Raw genomic sequence first — 23,122 nt, forward strand, 5'->3', positions numbered from 1 at the left:
AGAACCGAAGAGTGGAGTCCCTGGGGCCCCCTTCAGAGCCATGGACAATTTCAGCTTCCCTGGAAGGAGCATCAGACTCAGTGCTGAAAGGTAGGTAAAGTATCTGTAAATTTCAGGTATCTGTTACCTCTTTATCTGCAGATAAAATATTTGCCCCCATAAGGAATTCATAGCAAAACTTATAATACTGAATTTCTTCAGTAATTTGGGAGGAAACTCCTTCATCCCTAATCTACAGTGTCAGTGTCTGTGAAAAGAAAGATTAGGCTGGCAGGAAATCCTAAAGTCACCATCTTTTCTCTCCCTTCCCTTTCACAATAAAGCAACGTTTTCAACATATCTGTATCCTTAAGGCAGTGTAAGGAAAAGTGCATGGCATTTTGGGGTGAGTATCAAATCCTAGGTTTTCTACAATCCACTCAGTGCCCCCGTGACACACCCTTGTTTGGTACAGTATTATGGACTGGGCCACGGAGCAATTTACCAAGTATAATATGATTTCTATGGGGAAATAGAAAGACTTGCTCTCAGTAGTATGAAGAATAAATGTGAGGATAAATGCAAAAGCATCTGGCCCACTGCAGCCCTCAGAGTTAGTTTTTCTCCTTTTGATCTTTGTCTGTCCTCTTTTGCCTTCCTGTTCTATCCCAGAACCACTGCCAGCTCCACTTACTTTCCTTGAAGCTTGTGTATATGAAAATCTATTTAAAATGCAGATTTCTACTAGGCCCAAGATAGTTTGGCTACATATTCTGCAGAAGGACCCAAGAATGTGCATTTTAGGGCCTGGTCTAGAGAGAAGCAAGCAGGTATAACATGGTTTTTATGGGAAAAATAGTTTCTGAGTTCTAAATTCCTATCTAAACCCCTCACACACAAAACCACTGAAATACGCCCTACTCAAAGAGGCACATATTTCTTTATTGCGAAATAGTTCAATCATTGTGTTTTTATGTTGTAAAACAGTACGATATGTTATCCACAGAAAATATGTTAAGGAGAATGTGTTTGCGAAACAGAATTAAGACAAAGGAGCCTCATGACTAAGGGAGATCAAGGAAAGAGGTAAAGTGAGGGAGGTGCTGGAGCCAGACAGACAATAGAGGACTTTGGGGACCACGGTGGGGAGTTTGGGCTGCACTCTCAGTGAGATGAAGAGCCATTGGAGAGTTTTAAGCAGGCCAGTTCCAAGGTCTGACTTGCATGTTTAGAGGACCACTCTGTTCTGTGGAGGGTGGATTGGAGAACCCCAAAAGTGAACCTCCTGAGCCAGTTAAAAAGTGATTGCAAAAGGCCAGGCAAGAGATGGTGGAGATCACAAGTGGATTAATTCAGAATGTCTTTCAGAAGTTGAATCAGCAGAATCTACTGGGAGTAAAGAAAACAAGGACTTAAGGACAATTTTTAGGTTTTGATTTTGTTATATTGGGTGGATATTGGTGTTATTTACTGAAATGGGGAAGACTGGATCGGGAGCAAAAAGCAAGAGTTTTTATGATGAGAAACACAAAAAGGTAAGTACAACCTGGCTGCTGGACCAAATTAAGACTCAGGCCCTTTTGATTTCGGTTTTAAGGCAGCAAACGCAAGAGGTTCTGTTTTACAATTAATATAGTTTGTGTTCCAGATGTCACAAGAGAGTTTTTTTCCTCTTACCTGCCTCCCTCCAACATAACCCATAAATTATTAATCATGTTTCCTACCAGGAGCCTTCTCCCTATTGTGTGCAGTCAATCTCCCAACACGTAGATCTTGCCTGACAGCCTCAAACCCTTCATGCATAGGGGTTGCCTCTCTGCACAAGCAGCCTCACAATGATCACAGCACCTTGAAATTCTTCCTCTGCCTATGGGTAGGGTTGTGTATTTCCTTCTTATTGGAGGGAGTCCCAATCATGCACAATATTACAGTCCAAGTCTGGGCTTCACCTTGAGGTGAAGAGAAATTAATTTTATGTCAACCTGATATAACCTAGAATAGGAGGGTTCAGTGGAACATTTTAAAATCATCTCCTATATTTGGATAGGGAGCCAGAGATTACAACAGTCTGAAAAAGAGGATCTGTTAAATTTCTTTAATCTCTCCCACTAATTTCAATGAGAAAATTTAAAAAGTGTCCCAAGAATTCAAACAGATTAAAAATGATTTTTAAGGTAGATGGAAAATATCCTCAGAAAGGAAAGCATTCACTCCCTTCCCCACAACTTCTACATCACACAGTTTTCAAAAATCCTTACAGGGTCCCAGTAAAAGAATAGAGCCAATGGATTTAATCTTGACTCCTTGAATTCAGAATTGTTGAATAATTCTGACCAAGAGCTAGGGCTCAAGCAAATCTCTGCAGTAAATATTGTGTTGCTATTTTAGATGAGAAAGAATTGATAAATTCTTTGTGATTTCAAATGTGATTTGAAAATAATGTTTTCAGGCTGGGCACGGTGGCTTGTGCCTGTAATCCCAGCACCTTGGGAGGCTAAGGCAGCTAGATCACTTGAGGTCAGGCATTTGACACCAGCCTGGCCAACATGGTGAAACCCCGTCTCTACTAAAAATACAAAAATTAGCCGGGCATGGTGGGCGCACACCTGTAATCCCAGCTACTTGGGAAGCTGAGGCATGAGAATCACTTGAACCCAGGAGGCAGAGGTTTCAGTGAGCCAAGATGATGCCACTGCACTCTAGCCTGGGTGACAGAGCAAGACTCTGTCTCAAGAAAAAAAGAAAAAAGAAAATAATGTTTCAAAATATGCATACTATACAAAGAGATATATATCAGTAACGGTAAAATTTTTTTAAAAAAGAAAATAACAGTTATTTGTTTTAAGCAAAGTTATCTATTATTACCATGATATTTGCATATTATAATAGGGGAATAAGTAGGAAATCTTGTTAACTTTTGCAAATCCTTCTTTCTAGAAGTGTGATTTCAAGCACTGGCTTTTTATGCAGTTAGTATTGTAATTATAATGATGCATCCTTTGAGATTTGCCAGTAACACATTGAAAGGAAGTTTCATACCAATAAATCACTGAAAATTATAAATTGATATTGTGTGTATGTACTTTTGTATAATTGGCCAAATATCCCCATTCTTATGCAAATTTGAGGATGTGTTTACCACTCTTCAAAAATTCAGTTTATGGGCCAGGCGTGGTGGCTCACACCTGTAATCACAGCGCTTTGGGAAGCCAAGGCGAGCAGATCACAAGGTCAAGAGATCAAGACCATCTTGGCCAACATAGTGAAACTCCATCTCTACTAAAATTACAAAAATTAGCTGGGCATGGTGGCACGTGCCTGTAGTCCCAGCTACTCGAGCGGCTGAGGCAGGAGAATTGCTTGAACCCGGGAGGTGGAGGTTGCAGTAAGCCAAGATCGCCCTCTGCATTCCAGCCTGGTGACAGAGTGAGACTCCATTTCAAAACAAAACAAAATAAAACAAAACAAAACAAAATCAGCTTATCCAATTTCCTGTGCACCTCATGAATCAGGTAAGGCATTTCTGTTGGTTTTGTGTTGTCAAAATGTTTTTTTCAGTCTTGGAAATGACTCATGTGCCAGTTCAAACATCAGCCTACCTGCAAAATCACTGACTACCAAGAATAGGCTACAATTTTACAGTTATTTCTTACTCTACTCTTGCTATGAGTCTAAGCTCATTCCGATGGTTCCCATAAAATATACGAAATGTTCAAATAGATAGGCATAAGTCAATCATAGATGTGCCTTGTCTTCTAATTGCATTTATTATTGGCCTAAAACCATTCCTATCATATGGTGCACACTGCCTACCTTTTCTGATGACATTGTTCCTTAATTTTTTGTTATTTGTCTCTTAAAAAACATATAAAATTGTTGTAATAAAGTCTCCAAGTTAATGAATAATCATTTGATGTTGTTTTCAATGAATTAATCTCAGATCTCAGTTTTTTTTTAATGTCACCTTTTAATTTAGCTTATACATTTTGTTTCTGGCAAAGCTACACCTCATTGATTCCAGAAAATGAAATTATTCCCTTCTAAAAATTCTCTTAAGGAGGGCGATTGACATCCCGTGATTAAACATTTCATAGCTTCAAAACCCTTACTTTTTAAAGCTTGCTTCGGCTTATTGCTTTCTTATTAAAACAGTAAGTTTTTCCACTCTCTTTTCAATTTGACTTTTTACTATTTTGACCTGTAATTTTTTTACTCTATCTACTTACTTATTAAGACACCGAATGTTTTCCAGTGAGAACACATGGACACAGGGAACATAATGCATGTGGGGCTTAATACCTAGGTGATGGGTTGATAGGTGCAGCAAACCACCATGGCACACATTTACCTGTGTAACAAACCTGCATGTTCTCTACATGTATCCCGAGATTTAAAATAAAATAAAATAATTAAAACAAACAAAAAACAAAACAAAACAACAAGACTCTGAATGTTTTCAGCCTGTCCACAAAAATAATTTTCTACCAAACTTCGAGGTCTTGCTCCCCTCAGTACCCTCTCCACGTTCTCTTTATATGATCCAAATTTAAAGGCCCAGGTAATGTTGCATATTTTGTCAGAATCTCCCCATAGACTCTCCAGACTTTCCCTTCCACTTACACAATCTATCTTTTGTTCACTTTGTTGAAAGTAACACCTGTGTGGCTAACTCGTATTTTTGCTCCTGGTCATTTTTTTCTTTTCTTTTTTAAATGTGAGCAGTACAGTTAGAAACTTCTTGGGCTTAAAATCCCAAGGAATGAGGACAGACCAGAATGGTCCTTGTACAAATTTGTAGACACAAGGCATGTCATTAAGAAAGTAAGAAAATGAAGTGAATTTATCCAAGGTTGCCCACTGTGAAGATGAAACATTCAGAATTGCATTCCAAACTGCCTGTTTTGATGCTGTCATTCTGTTCATTTTTCAGTGTCATTTTGCTACTGTTGGCATTTTGGTATAGAAAATGCTTAGGATATGTAACAGTCACTCACCTTCTGATCTTAAAATAATACAGCAGCATAAAAATATTAATTTTTAGCTTTTTTTCATGTTCTAGTAATATTTACAACGGATACTCTCACATGAATACTGGAACTCACCTCCCCATCGTCTACTCCATACGTTACCCATGTTCCTCTATTCCTTACCCATGCTCCAAACCATACTCACACTCATGCCTTATATTGCTCCTCCATACCTTATCTATACCTAGGACCCTACTTATACTCCATACCCTAGGTATAGTCCATACTTTACTTTTTTTTTGAGGCAGAGTCTGGCTCTGTTACCCAGGCTGGAGTGCATGGTGCAATCTCAGCACACTGCAACTTCTGCCTCCTGGGTTCAAGCGATTCTACTCTCTTAGCCTCCTGAGTAGCTGGAATTACAGATGCCCACCACCACGCCTGGCTAAAATTTTTCTATTTTTAGTTGAGGTGGAGTTTTGCCATTTTGGCCAAACTGGTCTTGAACTCCTGACCTCAGGTGATTCGCCATATCGGCCTCCCAAAGTGTCAGGATTACAGGCATGAGCCACCGTGCCTGGCCCATCCCTTACTTATATCCCATACCTTGCCATACTTCATACATTACCATGCCCAGTACCTTACCCATATTCCATAACTTACACATACTTCATGCCTTATTCACACTCCATACCTTACCCATAGTCTATACCTTACTCATATTCCATACTTTATACATTCTTCAGACCCTTACTCACACTTCATTTCTAACCTATAGTCCATACCTAACTTACTTATACTCTGTACCTTGCCACACTTTGCACATTATTCATACCCAGTACCTTACTTATGCTCCATGCCTTACCTATTCTCTATACCTTCTCCTATATCATACCTTACCGAGACTTTATATTTTACTTTGTTCCACTCCTGACACTTATTGCACCTCATCTTTCATTATTTTTCTTTCAGTAACCTTAAGGATGTCATACCCCACCAGCTTAGAATCATGTTGTGGCCATGCAAAGTGAATGAGGCATGGAACTACTTACTCTTTATCTATCTATCTATCTATCTATCTATCTATCTATCTATCTATCAATCTATCTATCGATCTATCTATCTATTTATTATTATACTTTAAGTTCTGGGATACATGTGCAGAACATGCAGGTTTGTTACATAGGTATACATGTGCCATGGTGGTTGCTGCACCCATCAACCTATCATTTACGTTAGGTATTTCTCCTAATGCTATCCTTCCCCCTTGCTCCCCACCCCCTGACAGGCCCTTGTGTGTGATGTTCCCCTCCCTGTGCCCATACATTCTCATTGTTCAACTCCCACTTCTCCCACGTGAGAACATGCAATGTTTGGTTTTCTGTTCCTGTGTTAGTTTGCTGAGAATGATGGTTTCCAGTTTTATCCATGGCCCTGCAAAGGACATTAATTCTTTTTTATGGCTGCACAGTATTCCATAGTGTATGTGTGCCACATTTTCTTAATCCAGTCTATCATTGATGGGCATTGGGGTTGGTTCCAAGTCTTTGCTATTGTGAATAGTGCTGCAATAAACATACATGTGCATGTGTCTTTATAGTAGAATGATTTATATTCCTTTGGATATATACCCAGTAATGGGATTGCTGGATCAAATGGTATTTCTGGTTCTAGGTCCTTGAGGAATCACCACACTGTCTTCCACAATGGTTGAACTAATTTACACTCCCACCAACAATGTAAAAGTGTTACTATTTCTCCACATCCTCTCCAGCACCTGTTGTTTCCTGACTTTTTAATGATTGCCATTCTAACTGGTGTGAGATGAGATAACATTTACTCTTTTATTTCATGGACACCAAGCCACACTCAAGCCAACTAGCTAACTTGGATCAGTATTGTCACTATTACACTTTTTAAGAGATCCAATGGGAATGTGTGAGGACTATTCTGAGGGTGTCTTATATACACACATTTTTTATGTGTGTGAGTCATGAAGTAGGGAAGAAATCACATGTAGTTTTCTGTTTTTAGCATACCCATGTCACCAAAATACCCTATTTTATGTGATTGAAAGTTTCTCTTGAAGCCATTATGAAATACTACTTTTTAACTTCAGAAAGAATGCACCAAAAGCATTTGGGATAGATTATCTAACTTACTGTAAGTATTTCCTGGAGAAAAACAAAATAACAACAACAAAACCATATCTGTATATCTCCTCTAAATCTTTTGTTCTGCAATTTAACTTCATGTTCTTTTTTCTTTAGTAGACCCTCCTCAGTGAAAAGCCAGTTACAACCTATTATAAAAAGTGAATTTATATACTCAAGGACAATTATTTACAGGTCTTCAATATCCTTTAACATTTATGGATCATAGTTGCACAAAAAAAGTCCTTAATACTTTTAAACATAACATCTCAACATTAATGATGTAACAGTTTGCTAGTATGCATACCTAGGAGTGAGTGGGATAGCTGTGGGGATAATTTGGGCTACAAAGGTATTTTAGAAACTATCTATCCTGCAGAAACCCATTCAGTTATCATTTCCTGGTAGTTGTGTAATCAATTCCGAAGTTGCTTGAGCCCAGCACCCCACCCCATCCCAAGTCCCCCAGCCAGTATACTGTTTATTCCAGTTTGATCAGGGAGCCTGTCAATTGCATTTGTATATGTCATCATAGCTATTCTGAAGATATGATGAACCCTGGAGTAATGTACTGTACTTGGCAGCAACTGCCTCAGCTTTTGGGCACATACGCTTCAAATCTGAGAATATCATAGATATATATGGGAATCTTTGTAGAGATCTCTAAGGCAAGCTGGTATTTAACGCAAAAGTAAACCCATTTAGAACTAAAGCACTTTCCATTAGGCAATTTGGCGGCTGTTCTATGAGGCCAACTCACTGTGCTCTACGGACACATTTTGATTAAATGCTGCTTTGTATTCTTCCAAAGATGGGAACAATAAGGACGTTTGTCAAAGGAAAAACTGCAGCAAATGATTTCATGTTGAACATCTGTACTCTGCAGTTCATTGTTTGCAAGAGTTTATTGACCATAATTTTGATGCATATAGGTTTTAAAGAGTATAAACTGCATTTATCTTGGGCGCCTATCATTTATTTGAGTCTTGGCTTATTTATTTTCATTTTAGTTGGCATTTTATTTATTTTGGAACTCAGAAGAGATGAAGTAAAAGATGTTTCTCAAAAAAGAAGTTTTAGTTAGCTCTGCAAAATTGATGAAGAAAGTGTATTCACAAAAAGATTAAGCACTTGAATTAAAAAATGTAACACTAAGCATATTATATCTTTATGACACATTTCAGCCTTAGAGATCTCAAACCAACTTATAAACTTTCAGACCACTTCCATAATCCTTTGTCCACCATGCCAATCATATCGACATTTCCAGAGTAAAGTCTAGCAGCTGTTAATTAGGAACATAATTTAGGAATGGTGGAGTCAAAAGATGATTAATGGTATTGTGAATGTGATACTGAGTTAAGCTGCCTTTTTTCACTTTATAAATGGATGATCTACTGTTAGAGGATGCAAGGTTTGTTTTGTTTTGTTTTGTTTTGTTTGCATTTTAGTTAGGGAAGCCAAGGCTCAGGCAATTCAAGTTGCTAAATCAGAGTAGCTTTATCAGTCATGATTTGATAGATTGCCGTGGTCTTGATCCCTTGGCCTAACTCTGCTGCCATATAAACTACAGATAACCTGAATAGAAGAAAGACAGACTGTAGAAACTGACCACCTAGAAAGATAATAGTATTTCTTTCTTTATATATTATACATTTAATAATAATATAGCCAATATATTGTAAAGAGTGAAACTTTGAAATCAGGTAGATTTGGGCTGTAACCCCAGTACCACGTAATTTAGTCTTTTGTGAGCCTATTTCCTAATTGCTAGAATATAGATAATAGCATATTTTGTAGGGTTGTTGTGTAGTTTGTAGGCAATTGTGTATATAAAGAACAGTGTCAGGCATAATGAGCTTTCAGTGTATGTTAACTGTTATTATACTGTCTTGGATCATTTGATTCTAAGTCTTGACTAAGAAAAACCTGATGGATTAGGTAACCTCTTGGAGTTAAAAAAAATTGTCTTTTATTGTCCAAATGTCTGCCTTCACAGCAGACATGAAGACGATGTTCTAGATTAGATAATAAACAGCTATTTTTTGTTTTGTGCTTCTTTGAAGGGTGCACCCAGGCAGAAACTCAAGATGGTTATGTGAGCTTCTACAACTTGGCAGTCTTGATCTCTGGGTCAAACTGGCACTTTATTTTTACTGTCACTTCTCCTCCAGGTAATTTTATACAATGTGCTTTTATTCTCTGTTTTCTTTTTTCTTTTTTTTTAGAAGACAATCCTTTCTCCCTTTTGGGAATAGCTACTATAATGAATAAGAAGTCATCATAGTTTAGAAAATAAATTCACTTGACTGTATCATTAAGCTTGAGAAGAAAGAGCACATGTAAAAATGGAAATCTCAGGATACTCCTGGTGAGCAAGAAACCAAATGTACATTTCCTTCTCAACATTGAAATTTACTTTCAGTGTTCTACTTGTTTTTTTCCTTTATTTACTTACATGACATTTGGTTGGATATTAATAGGAGAATGTTAATTTATAAGAAAGAGAGTCATGGGATGTTGAAATTTTAACTTTGGGTCCTGTCCTCCTCAACTCCTTGCCAAATGGGGACAATACCCATCAACATCCTGGCACTTCAGAATAAGGGGTATGTAAATTGCGCATTTGATCCAGTTCTTTTTGACAAAACATGTAAAAAAACACCCTCTGATGTATTAAATGTGACTCTCTTGAAAATATATACTGATCATTTGTCAACATGTTATTTAACTCACTAGTGAGGAAATCAGAAGACAAGAAAACTAATTAAAAGAGCATTTGGGAGATAGTGATCATATAGCCCAGGAAGAAATGTTGAGATAAGTTTGCAATGGATACAGGGCAATAAAAGCAAAATTTTGATAGTCCAATGTTTACAGATATCATTTGCATCCTTAACTGTATAAAAATTGTTTCAGCATGTCAATCTTCTACAAATAAACATGCCTGGGTCCTAATAAATAATAACTAAATAAATAATAAATAGTAAGTGAAACAAATTTATGTTTGAGAGAACTTAATAAAACTTTCAATGGGCCTTTTGAAAATGTTCCAGTATGACACTGATAAGATCTGTAATCATAATCATTTTTCCTTTAATTCTAAGTTTTGGATTTTTTTAATTTTTATTTTTTTGAGATGGAATCTCGCTCTGTCACCCAGGCTGGAGTGCAGAGGCACGATCTCGGCTCACTGCAACCTTCACCTCCCAGATTCAAGCAATTCTTCTGCCTCAGCCTCCTGAGTCGCTGGGATTACAGGCATGCACCACCACACCTGGCTAATTTTTGTATTTTTAGTAGAAATAAGGTTTCACCATGTTGACCAGGCTGGACTTGAATTCCTGACCTCCTGATCTGCCTGCCTCCACCTCCGTAAGTGCTGGGATTACAGGCGTCAGCCACCATGTCCAGCCTGGATTTTTTTTAACAAAAAGACTATCTTCTGGAGTCAGATAATATTATTGCTCCCTGGCTATATGATCATTATCTCTTAAATGCTATTTAAACCAGTTTCGTGTTCTTCCTGGTTTCTTCATTAATGAGATAAATAACCTGTTGACAAGTGCTCTTTATATGTTTTATGAGAGTCACATTTATACTTCAGAGGATGATTGCTTAAATACTTATTAAAAAGAATAAAGTCACATAAGCAATTTACACACACTTTGTGTGTCAAAATGTCCTGATACAAGTACAGGTTCATAACAAATGTGTAGTGTCCTTGACCGTGGGATTCCCAGTTCCCAGGCACCGTGCCATAAGCTTGAGTTTTTGAATGGATATGTTTTAAAGGGTGAGACAGGCAGGAATGCATATTTTGTTCCAGATTTATCTGACATTTAAAAGACCTTTGTCCTTTAATTACCTCAGTAATTAATTAAGACTAACCAAATATGTTATCAAGTTTATTTTAAGGAAGAGGTTGTAAAACCAAATGCGAGACAGAAACTTCTTGGTAACTCCTGTAATTTTGAACTGGTCTTGGTGTTCACACTTAGTAGACTATTGCTTTATTGTAGTTTCTACTGACAGCCTGTAAAAACAACTAACTGAAGAATCATCTGGAAAATTTTCCCTTAGTGTTTTTCACTGAATTATTCTCCATAATTTTCAAGATCAAGTCTATAAGATGAGACTCTTTCAGATGAGATTTATAAAAGTTTAAATTCGGAGACAATAGATGGAGGATAAAAAGAAAGGAAAAATAGTAAAGATATGCACTTCTATGACCCCTTATAGACATCATGCTGAGTAATGGTACACGTCCAGAGACTAACTCCTTGTTTCCAAGTGTATCAATTTCAAGTGTTAGAATGTTTGGGAAAGCAGCGTATATTCACACATTTCAGCCAATCAATGAAATTTCTTATTTCTAATAGGCTTCAAAATAATAGGTCTGTTAAGCATTGTTTTATGTTATTGTTGGTTCTTTTGTTTTGTGTGTGTGTGTGTGTGTGTGTGTGTGTGTGTGTGTGTTTGTTGTTGTTGTTATTTTTAGAGAGGGTCTCACTCTGTCACCCAGCACCCAGGCTGGAGTGCAGTGGCTCAATCATGGCTCATTGCAGTCTCAACCTCCCAGGCTCAAGTAATCCTCCTACCTCAGCCTCCCAAGTATCTGGCACTACAGATATGTGTGCCACCACACCCAGCTAATTTATTTTATTTCATTTTTTGGTAGAGATGGGATCTTACTGTGCTTCCCAGCCTGACCTTAAACCCCTGGGCTCATGCTGGCATTACAGGCATGAGTCCCCATGCCTGGTCTGTTGTTTTATTCATTCATGAATCAAGCAGAGAATTTGCAATCATTTCCACTATTTTCCCTCATCTCTCCAATATCTTAGAGAGAAGAAATTATTATTCCTATTTTAGAAATACAGAAAATAGATCTGCCCAAATATTTATGGAATCTTCTTAAGTCTGATGTGTTATCAAATCCAGCTCATTTATCACTTCTAAACTTTCGGAGACACTGCCAAGAGATAAGGGTTTCTGTAAGTTTGTAGTACTGACTTCGTAGCCAGCCCTTCCATATTCACTATCATTATCATGGTGTAGGCTGTGGCTTTTCTGACCATTTCTTGGTGCCATGGGGTTCTCAGGAGACCCTCAGGGGCTGCTGGGCTGAGAAGAGATTAATGTAACCAGGTATCACCCACAAATCCCCACCACCACCTTCACCACACATACGCTTAACCAGAGAAACTCTACCTGTGGTTGCCAATTCCTTGGTTGGAATATTCTCCCTCCAGAAATTCACATGGCTCACTCAACTCATTCAGATTTCTTCTCAAATATCTCCTCCTCAGAGAGGCCTCTTTTGGATCACTCAGTCTATACCATCCCCAATCCTCCCCACACCTCCAGCCATTCTGTCTCATAAACTCACTTTAGTTTTCTTTATGAACTTATCACTTCCTGGCTTTATAGCATCTATGTATTTATTTGTTTGTCTACTGTCTGTGTGCTGGGTCCTCCACTGAGACCAAAGTTCCAAAGGGACAGAGATTCTGCTTAGTCTGGCATTGTATCCCAAGGGTGTAGTAAAGCCTGGTGCATCATAGCTACAAATAAATATTTGTTTATGGATGAGTGAATATATTCAGATTATTTTTAAGATTGCAGTTTTAGAAAATGTTCTGCTGCTAAGGTAATCGAGAGCCAGTGGTTTCCACCCTTGCATTTAGATAATTTCACCTGGTCGCCTTGACTTTAGCTTCTCTGTCATTTTTGTGTTCTATACAAAAATGGACTGACTGTATTTTATGTGGCTAATGTCACTTCTCTGTTTAGAATCTCCCTTTCTAGGCTCGGTGGAGTGTCTCATGCCTGTAATTCTGGCACTTTGGGAGGCTAAGGCTGAAGGATAGCTTGAGACCAGGAGTTCAACACTAGCCTGGACAACATAGCAATACCCCACCTCTACAATAAATTACCAAAAAATTAGCCAGGCATGGGGACACATGGTTGTAGTCCCAACCACCTGGCAGGCTGAAGCAGGAGAATCGTATGAGCCCAGGTGTTCAGGGCTACTGTGAGCTATAATCGTGCCAGTCATTGTACTCAAGTTTGGGTAATAGAGACAGACTCTTTCTCTATTAAAAAAAATAAAAAAGAATCTTTTCTCCTGTGATACTTCATGCCTTCAGAATGTTCTCAAGGTCCTTTTGCCTGATATTTAATGCCCATCAAGATTTGTCTGAAGTTCTTCTAGCGTTAAGTTCCAGTATTTTCCTGCATGAGTCTCCTACGTATCAATAGCTATTTTCTCCTCTCTGTCTTTGTTCAGTTATTTGCACAGCCTTCAAAGCCTCCTCAGATACTTCCCCCTCCAGGATGCTTTCCCTAATCATATCAATGGAAAATAAACATCCAAAGCAATTGATTTGCATTATTCTAGTGGCATGTGTAACATCCTGATTTGCTTAACAAATGTTTGTTATGTGTATCTTATTTCATTTACTAGCTTGTAAATATCTTAAGAATGGGAACTGGTAACTTATCAACTTGATCAAGTAAACAATTACTGAGTAACTATTGAAAAATGGATAAAAGTGTAAAGAATTTAGTTTTTACTTCTGTAAATCCCAAGTAAAATCTATTCTCCCATCTCTAGGCCTGATTGAGCTTATTCATATGCCCATAAAAAGCAATTAATTGGTAACAAACAAGCCAAATATGGCTCAGATACATGATGTATACAGAGAAGATTTTGTTTTAGTAGCTTTGGGACCAAGTCAGTCAGAAGTTAAGAGATTGAAGACTGTGACTTTCAATAAAATTGTCAGGTTCAGCCCAGTGAAAGCACAGCAAAGAAAAACATGGTGTTTCCTTGAGTACATAAAATAAAAACTCTTTTTGCCTGAGTTATGTGGATGAAAGCAGAAGTTTGAAGTTTGCTTGTTTGTTTTGAATAAGCTGCTTTAAGAATGCTGGCTGTAACTGTTCATAAGCAAGTTTTTTCAAAAATACACCTGTTTGTATTGAGATATGATTGACATATGATAAACATATTTGAAGCATACCATTTGATACATTTTGATGCATGTCTACTCCCATGAAAGCATCTTCATAATTAGAATAATGAATATATTCATCACCCCCAAAATTAAAGGCAAGTTTTAAAACAATTTATTTTAAAAATTAATGTACTATAAAACTGACATTTTTGTACGTGGTTTTATTAATTCAAATACATGTATAGATCTATGTAACCATACCCGCAGTCAGGATAAGGACCATTTCATCACCCCAAAAATCTGTCCTCACATACATATAGCCTTTCTCCACCATTCATCCTTGGCAACCACTGATCTGTCCTTTATCTCTATAGCTTTGTCTTTTCTACAATGTTATATGAATGGAATCCTACAAGTATGTACCATTCAGAGATGGGCTTCCCTTACTCAGCATCATGCTTTTTATGTTCATTCTAGTTGTTACAGGTTACCAGTTGTGCGCTTGTTTATGTTCTTTTTTCTTTCCTTTCTTTCTTTTTTGGCTGAGTGGTTTTCCTTGTCTAGATAAACCATAGTTTGTTTATCCATTCCCCTGCTAAAGGACATTTAGGTTGTTCCTGGGTTTTACTATGTATAGAGCTGCTATAAACATTTGTATATGGGCTTTTATGAAGATAGGTAACTTCCTTTTTAAGATTATTTTATGCCTCATTTCATAAATAATAACGGGATGAGAAATTTTTCTGTCTCCAAAAATGGGAGGAGTTTCAGATGAATTCTTAGAGAGTTGGACTGTCTCAACAGGAGGATACCATCTTGCCCCATCATTCCTGGCCAGTGGTTCTATCTGCCATTGCTCTATTCCTAGTTTTTCAGATCACATAACTCTCTAAGACAATCTGGTGCTGCAGTAGGAGTCCCTATGCCCCTGTTTTGATGTGTTATATGGCACGTATTGAGTAGATACATACATCAGAGCAAGTAATTTCACACATTCTGGAGCTGAGAATATTTTTGTTCTAATTAGTGAAACATGAGTGAAAGAAGCTGAAATTTTGCATTGGTATGGAAGGTAGGTCTGAAAATTAAAAGAGAGAATTGGAAGAATTCTTAATCAGTAATTGACAGAATTGGAAATAACTGTTATGTGTTAATGTTGGAATCTCATGATTCTCTAGCAATATAAATCTTGGATTTATAATTTATTTATTTATTAAATTCAATGAATATATATTGAACACCTACTATGTCACAGATACTATTAGAAATGTATTTATTTTTACTATATTTTAATTATATTAGCATCTCATTAACATATCATTGAAACATCTTCTTTTCCCCCCCATAGGAGTCAATTTTACAGCTCGATCCCAGTCATTTGCTGTCTTGCCCGTGACTAGGAAGGAGAAGTCGACCATCATCCTGGCTGCTTCCCTGTCCTCTGTGGCCTCATGGCTGGCTCTGAGCTGTCTGGTGTGCTGTTGGCTTAAAAGAAGCAAAAGCAGAAGTACGTAGATTTTTTTTTTTTTTTTGAAATGAAAATTTCTTAAAAAAAAGTCATCATGCATAACATATTAATGATTCTTTTTCTTTCTCCAAAGACAAATTTTTGTGAGCTTCTCTAAAATATAAAATTACACAAAGCCAAATTGTTCAATTAATACATTAGAGAAAAGGATTGCCTAATCTTGAGTAATAATAGCAATAATCATAAAACCTCACGTTTACTAAATACTATGGAACACATTCTGAGCACTTCAGATAAAAGAATTTCTTTAATCTGCACAACAACCCAATGAGGTGGGTGATAAATATTGTGCCTGTTATTATGTAGGTAGAGAAAGAGGGACAAAAAGGGTAAGTCACCTGCCCAAGGTCTCAAAATCATGAAGAAGCCAGGAAGTTTGGCTCTAGATCGCATTCTCTGAAACACTATAGTCCATTGCCAGTTGAGCCTTCAAAAAGTGAGTTAAAGAATCAGGGAAAACCAGCACTTTGAGAGTCCGAGGCGGGTGGATCACCTGAGGTTAGGATTTCAAGACCAGCCTGGCCAACATGGTGAAACCCCATCTCTACTAAAAATACAAAAATTATCTGGGCATGGTGGCAGGCGCCTGTAATCCCAGCTACTCGGGAGCCTGAGGCAGGAGAATTGCTTGAACCCAGGAGGTGGTGGAGGTTGCAGTGAGCCGAGATTGCGCCATCGCACTCCAGTCTAACCTCACTTTTAATCCTGAGCTCTAGAGATGGCTTTTTCTAACTCCTAAGCTCTGCTAACTCCACTTTTGATCTCCCAGCCCTAAACATGACTTCTTCCTGCATTTACAAATATATCTATTACTTCAGTGTCTTACTTTTGCTCTTTCAACCTTTCAATATCTGTGGACACATTACCTTGTATGATATCCCCATATTTTCTTGACTGGGCACAGACTCCTAACTATGTTAAACAAACAAAAAAGATGTAAAGAAATTACAAGGAACTTTATGAAAGTTTTACAGTAGTCAGATCTGTATAAGTGATTTGTATTTCCTTCTTTATATCTTCTGTATTTTGTATTTATTAAGTTTCTAAAATTAGCATTCATTTCTTTAGAATCAGAAAAATATATTGTTCCATGACTTACTCATAAAAAAGGATTCTCTGGTTAAGCTATATGCTCTCTGTGTCTGTCTTTTTCAATTTGGGTTTAAGGACCTTGTACTTTGAATGATTGTTGAGAATCTAAACAACTTTTGTCTATATGAGTTCTATATCCATTAGTGTTTCCAAATTAGAAGTTTAAACAGAAAATTTTAAATTTACTCATTACCTTATTTTAAAATAATACATGCATTGCATGTAAACATAACATTTTAAATTAAAAAGTTGTAGTTTCAAAGAATATATAGTGAAAAGAGTGTGGCATTCTTACAAATCTCTTTAATGTCTTCCTTAATAGGCAGCTGGAATCTCTTGGCAGCTTCTGTATTCGACCTATTGCAATATATTGTTTTTGCTGAAGTATATGAAGAAAACCAGCCTCAGTCAGATACATTGTAGAAAAGGGATGAGCATTTTAATAGCCTTTACAGATAATAGTGCACATTCTTCTTTCCTACTGCACCCAGACTTGACAAGAAGTAGTTACTTAAAGTGCCATCTCAATGTCCTTTTTGTACTTTGTTACATGAGAATCCACCAGTCTCATCATATACTTTGAATGGAGCTTTCATCCATGCATTATGCTTTGACCATTTTGAAAATATTGTTTCATGGAGTCGTGAAGATCTTCTCAACATTGACATATTTTATTCTACTATTCAAAAAGATCACATTTGTTAATAACGTGAATCATTAAGAATTAGAAACCTATGACGCTCATGCAGTTGACACAAGTTTTCCCAAATTCCAAGTTTCCCATGAAAGCTTGAATTTTATCACTGGCAACAAACATTGTAAGTTGTTTCTGTTTTACAAGCTCACTTCATTCATTTGAGAAAAAATAAAATCTACCAAATACACAAGTATGAATAACCATAATTTCTCAATCATGTTTTCAAGCTCTTTCAAGTAAACATGGTGTTCCATGAAAAAATAGCTAGTTCAGCTCAAAATTCAATTGTAAAATTGCTTTTTCTTGGGAAAAATCACATACGGATTTTATTTTTTTATTTTTTTGAGACGGAGTCTCGCTCTGTCGCCCAGGCTGGAGTGCAGTGGCCAGATCTCAGCTCACTACAAGCTCCGCCTCCCGGGTTTACGCCATTCTCCCGCCTCAGCCTCCCGAGTAGCTGGGACTACAGGCGCCCGCCACCTCGCCCGGCTAGTTTTTTGTATTTTTAGTAGAGACGGGGTTTCGCCGTGTTAGCCAGGATGGTCTCGATCTCCTGACCTCGTGATCCGCCCGTCTCGGCCTCCCAAAGTGCTGGGATTACAGGCTTGAGCCACCGCGCCCGGCCACATACGGATTTTAAATAAAATTTAATTCTCTTTACTGCTTTATCAAAGATATTCTTAAGTAAAATTGGCTTTTGTCTTTTCTCTTCTTGTTGGTTTTTTGTTTTGTTTTGTCTTACTGTGATTTTATTTCAGGGTATATCCTTCCTGATCATGCCTATCCAAAAATGTGTACCTTGTGGTTTTTACTTGCATTTCTCTAATCATTAGTGATGATGACCATTTTTTTCACAAACTTTTGGCCACATATGTATCTTCTTTTGAGAAGTGTCCGTTCATGTCCTTTGCCCATTTTTTTAAATGAGATTGTTTGCTTTTTTGATTTTTGATTTAAATTCTTATAGATTCTGGATATTAGACTTTTGTAAGATGCATAGTTTGTTATGTTTTCTCTCATTCTGTTGGTTGTTTGTCTCCTCTGTTGGTAGTTTCTTTTGCTGTGCAGAAGCTCTTTAGTTTAATTGGGTCCTGCTTTTTTTTATTTATGTTTTTGTTGAATTTGCTTTTGGAGGCTTCATCATGAAAACTTTGTCAAGGCCTATGTCCGGAATGGTATTTGTTAGATTTTCTTCTAGGATTTTTACCGTTTTGGATCTTACACTTAAGTCTTTAATCTTGCATATAGGGAAAGGAAGAGGTCAAGTTTCATTCTTCTGCATATGGCTAGCCGGCTATCCCAGCACCATCTATTGAATAGGAGTCCTTTCCCCATTGCTTGTTATTGTTGGCTTTGTTGAAGATGAGATGGTTGTATGTGTGCAGTTTCATTTGTCTATTCGTCTATTGGTCTGTTGTCTATTTGTCTATTATTTTGCCAGTACCATTCTGTTTTGGTTGCTGTACCTTTGTAGTATAGTTTAAAGTCTAGTATACAATAAGATACCATCTCATACCAGTCAGAATGGCAATTACTAAAAAGTTAAAACAGTAACAGATGTTGGTGAGGTTGTGGAGAAAAGGGAATGCTGATACACTGTTGGTGGGAGTGTAAATTAGTTCAGCCACTATGCAAAGCAGTTTGGAGATTTCTCAAAGAACTTAAAACAGAAGTTTTCAACTCAGCAATCCCATTATTTGGTATATACCCAAAAGAATATAAATCAGTCTACCAGAAGGACTCATGCATTTGTATGTTTATTGCAGCACTATTCACAATAGCAAAGACATGGATTCAACCTAGATGCCCATCAACAGTGGACTTGATAATGAAAATATGATACATATATACCATGGAATAGTATGCAGCCATAAAAAGAATGAAATCACTCCTTTGCAGCAACATTGATGCAGCTGGAGGCCACTAAACTAAGTGAATTAATGCAAGAACAGAAAACCAAATACTGCATGTTGTCACTTATAAGTGGGAGCTAAACATTGGGTACACATGGACACGAAGAGAGGAACAATAGAGACAAGGGCCTACTTGAGTGGGGAAGGTGGGAGGGGGATAAGGGTTGAAAAACTATCTGTTTGGTACTATGTTCACTACTTGGGTGATGAAATCATTTGTACACCAAACCCCAGTGACATGCAATTTACCTGTAATAAACCTGTACATGTACCCGCTGAACCTAAAATAAAAGTTGAAAAAGAAAAAATGGTCTACTTCCCACCCATAACTACCTCTTTTTCATGCCATGTTATAGCATTACTTTGCCATATTACAAATTTATTTGTTTATCCTCTGCCATCCAAACTAGAATAAAAGCTCTATCAGGGCAGGGATCAGATCTTTTTTACTCACCATAGTATTCCCAGAGCCTTAAACAGTGCCTGACATGAGGAATGTAAATATATTTTAGATGAATGCATTTATTAAGTAGATGAATAGAAGATGAAGTACCTCTTCAGCCAGGGATAGACTAAAGATATATAGTCTTCAATTAAAAGCTCCCCTCATCTTGCATTTGCTGGCTTGTACTGGTCTCAATTCCTTAATATTGATATCATATTGTAGTTACACAGGTTGTTAACAATGGAGAAGGCTGGGTGAAGATGCTTGCATCCTCCCTGTACATTTCTTGACAACTGCCTGTGAATCAATATTCATTTCAAAATTAAAGACTAAAAAAGTATTAATAATATTCTGTCACTAGCTAATCAGTTCTGTCCAACAGAAGTATAACATGAGCCACACATGCAAGACACATGTGTAATTCTCTAGTAGCGATTTAACATATCAATTATATTATTTCAACACGTAATGAATTTAAAAACATTAGGTAGTTTACACTTTTTTGAAAATTGACTGTGTACATTATACTTACAATACATCTTAATTTAGCTAGCAACATTTTAAGTGATCAGTAGCCACATGTGTCTGCTATTTGTACAGTTTTATACCATAATGTTGGTGGTCAGTATGTAGGATTTTATGCCATTATTTCTTGAACTCTGAATATGTTATATGCATTCTATTGCATGTATATGGTAATTATGGAACAAGTGTACATACAAGGGAAACACCTAAATGCTGATGGTCCCACTTACAAGTAAAAATGTTCTTTTTGTCTGAACAAAATTCCCTTCTTTTTCTCCATTAATACAGAAACAAAACCTGAAGAGATTCCCGAATCCCAGACTAATAATGAAAATAATCATATCCACAGCTCATCCAAACGCCGAGAATCACAAGGGCCCAAAAAAGAAGACGCTGTGGTGGCAGAAGGTAAGCTTAGAGGTGGAGATGATCCCCACAGGAGAGACCTGTTGTGGACTGACTGAGCCTCCCTCTCCTTCAGCTGTGTTTCTGAAGCAATTTAGTTTGTAGCCCCTTCTTAGTCTTTGTTACTTTCCTTCAAAGAAATATCCCAGCAGAAAAATACACAGGTCTGGCTGATTCACTCATCTATTCACCCATTATTTGAATTGATACATATACTTTATATGTGTATATATATGAAGATTATTGGTTTAACATTTGAGTTCGTTACACAAAGGGGAAACCAGAGGATAGGCATATAATCTTTCCTTTAGCTATTGCAAAGCTGCCAATTTGGCAACATTATTGAATTTGGGAAAGAAGAGTACAGTTGCCAAATACCAACTATGCAAATTAGATTGAGTACAGAACCCTCGACACGTGAGTCAGCTTTGTTAAGCTGTGCTTTGTTGTTTAGCTGTACTTTCAGCAAAATGTATTATTTGCCTCCATGGTGTGTTATGCCAGATGACATTACTTGTTATATTGTTAAATTGCCATTAGAGTTAGTGCCAGACAGAGAAAAGATAAGCATTTGCCTGGGATGAATGCTTTGCCCTTGTCCTACTAAGAATGCTGCAGATAGAAAGACTGGGCAAAGCACAAGATGGCTTTGCCAAATATAGGTATGCTACATGAAAAATATTCATATAATTTCCCTAGGCCTGAAACATTTAAAAACATGTACTCTAGAGAGTCAATTATCATATTTTCTGCTTCAAAAGGCTTACCTGTCTAGTAGTTCTGAATGTGTGTTTAAGCAAAAAATAGCAGCCCAATATTATTCTGCCTCTAAGTAGCTGAGTGAGATCTTTCATGTGTGTGTTTATGTGTGTGTGTGTGCGTGCGCGCACGCATGAGCATGAGTGCTTATCAGTTTGTTTGCTTGTTTGTATATCTTTCCATGAAGGAAATAAATGTTTGTTTGTTTCAATTTTCCCAACATATTAGCCATACTCCAGTTCCTGGACCTGCACCAAAAGGTGGTAGAGGGTGTGGGGGTGTGGATGGGAGTAGTATTGAAAAAAATAGAGAAAGAGAGAAGGGGATGGGAATTATCTGAAGATTCCATCTAAGATTATTCTAATTTTGCTTTTTAGAAGCCTCTTGACCATATTATTGCATGTAAACTTAGGACAGGTGTTTGAAGCCTGCCATCTGAATAGCTCTTTGTATTCAGCTGCCATCTACAGAGAATGGCAGGAGTGGTACTAGTCTCTCTCTTAATCTCATGTGGCCATCTATGTGAATCTCAGTGGCCCGCTTAAATTAACTACATTATGCAGTCCACAGTGCCTAACTGTTTTATTAAGGGACATTTTTTATGTGGTAGTTTATTAATAAATTATTAAGAATGAGACAGGCACAGGACTCTGTGGAAAAGTTTAGATTGAAGAGAGGGGAGCATCAAAGAGGCCATTTTATTAGGACATACAAGTTAAAAATAGAAAGATATGTTATCCGAATCCTCCTCTGGGGATCACAGCAGATTTGTTTCCTTATCTTCGAAGCTTTGTACAAATCTGAAGAGTATCGCTTTGAAGACGAATAATGAGGCATCTCCTGCTTTTATTTGGAAATTATTACCAGCTATGAAACACCTAATTATTGGTAGCTTTACATACATTTTGTTTTATTCTGTTATTGCCATGGCACTTTAGTTTACCTTTTCCCTCTGTGTTTTTAAACTTTTAACATTTGCTGATAAAGTGACTGACTGTCTCTCTCTTCAGCACTTTGCTTTCACTAAGCACTACTATAGCACTTAGGATGATTGAGCTGTTGGAACCGAGCATGGCTACTAGATTCAGATTATAAATTTACCACATTACAGCTTTTACCAAAAATTGCATGGATAGAGTCAGGGTACTGGAAAGTTGTGATGGGGGAGGAAGAGAGTAAAATATATGTCCCTCCTATTTTACTGTCTCCAGCGTTTTTGACATCAAGAGCCATCTAAGCCCTCTTTTAAAATCCGTATCTGCTAATGTCACTCTTCTACTCATAAGATTTAATGAATTCCCATTGTCAGTTGGAGAATCAGGATAGTGTGACAGTTAAGAGCATAGAACCCAGAAGTTCAACAGACTGGGTTTAAATCTGACTCCCTGTTGACAGACTTTGTGGCCTCAAGTAAGAGAACTAACTTCTCTGTGTGTTTCAGTGTCCTCATCAGTAACATGGCCCCAGTGGTACTGGCCATAGTTATAGTTATTATACAGAATAAGTGAATTACTGTCAGTAAAGAGCACAGAACAATTTCAGGCATACTATGTGGGCTATATATGTGTTATTTATTATTGGTTTAGAAAATGTTATTTAAGATTCAAAGCCCTCTAAGCCTTGACTCTATCCAATATTTCTAACCTTATATTGGGTTTTCCTCTCTTGCCCCTGCTTACCCTCACCACACTAATTCA

At 37.3% G+C, this 23,122-nt stretch overlaps 1 protein-coding gene across 1 annotated transcript in view; it reads left to right on the forward strand.

The window, feature by feature from the left end:
- PKHD1 (PKHD1 ciliary IPT domain containing fibrocystin/polyductin) overlaps positions 1-23,122 on the forward strand; it is a 469,171-nt gene that overhangs the window by 433,181 nt on the left and 12,868 nt on the right. The window contains exons 62-65 of the mRNA XM_023212993.1: positions 3-90; positions 9,166-9,273; positions 15,410-15,568; positions 20,550-20,669. Of these exons, the coding sequence (XP_023068761.1) occupies positions 3-90; positions 9,166-9,273; positions 15,410-15,568; positions 20,550-20,669 (475 nt within the window). The remainder of the gene's footprint in view (positions 1-2; positions 91-9,165; positions 9,274-15,409; positions 15,569-20,549; positions 20,670-23,122) is intronic.

The sequence above is a fragment of the Piliocolobus tephrosceles genome, chromosome 5 (assembly GCF_002776525.5).
Source record: "Piliocolobus tephrosceles isolate RC106 chromosome 5, ASM277652v3, whole genome shotgun sequence".
Lineage (NCBI taxonomy): Eukaryota > Metazoa > Chordata > Mammalia > Primates > Cercopithecidae > Piliocolobus > Piliocolobus tephrosceles.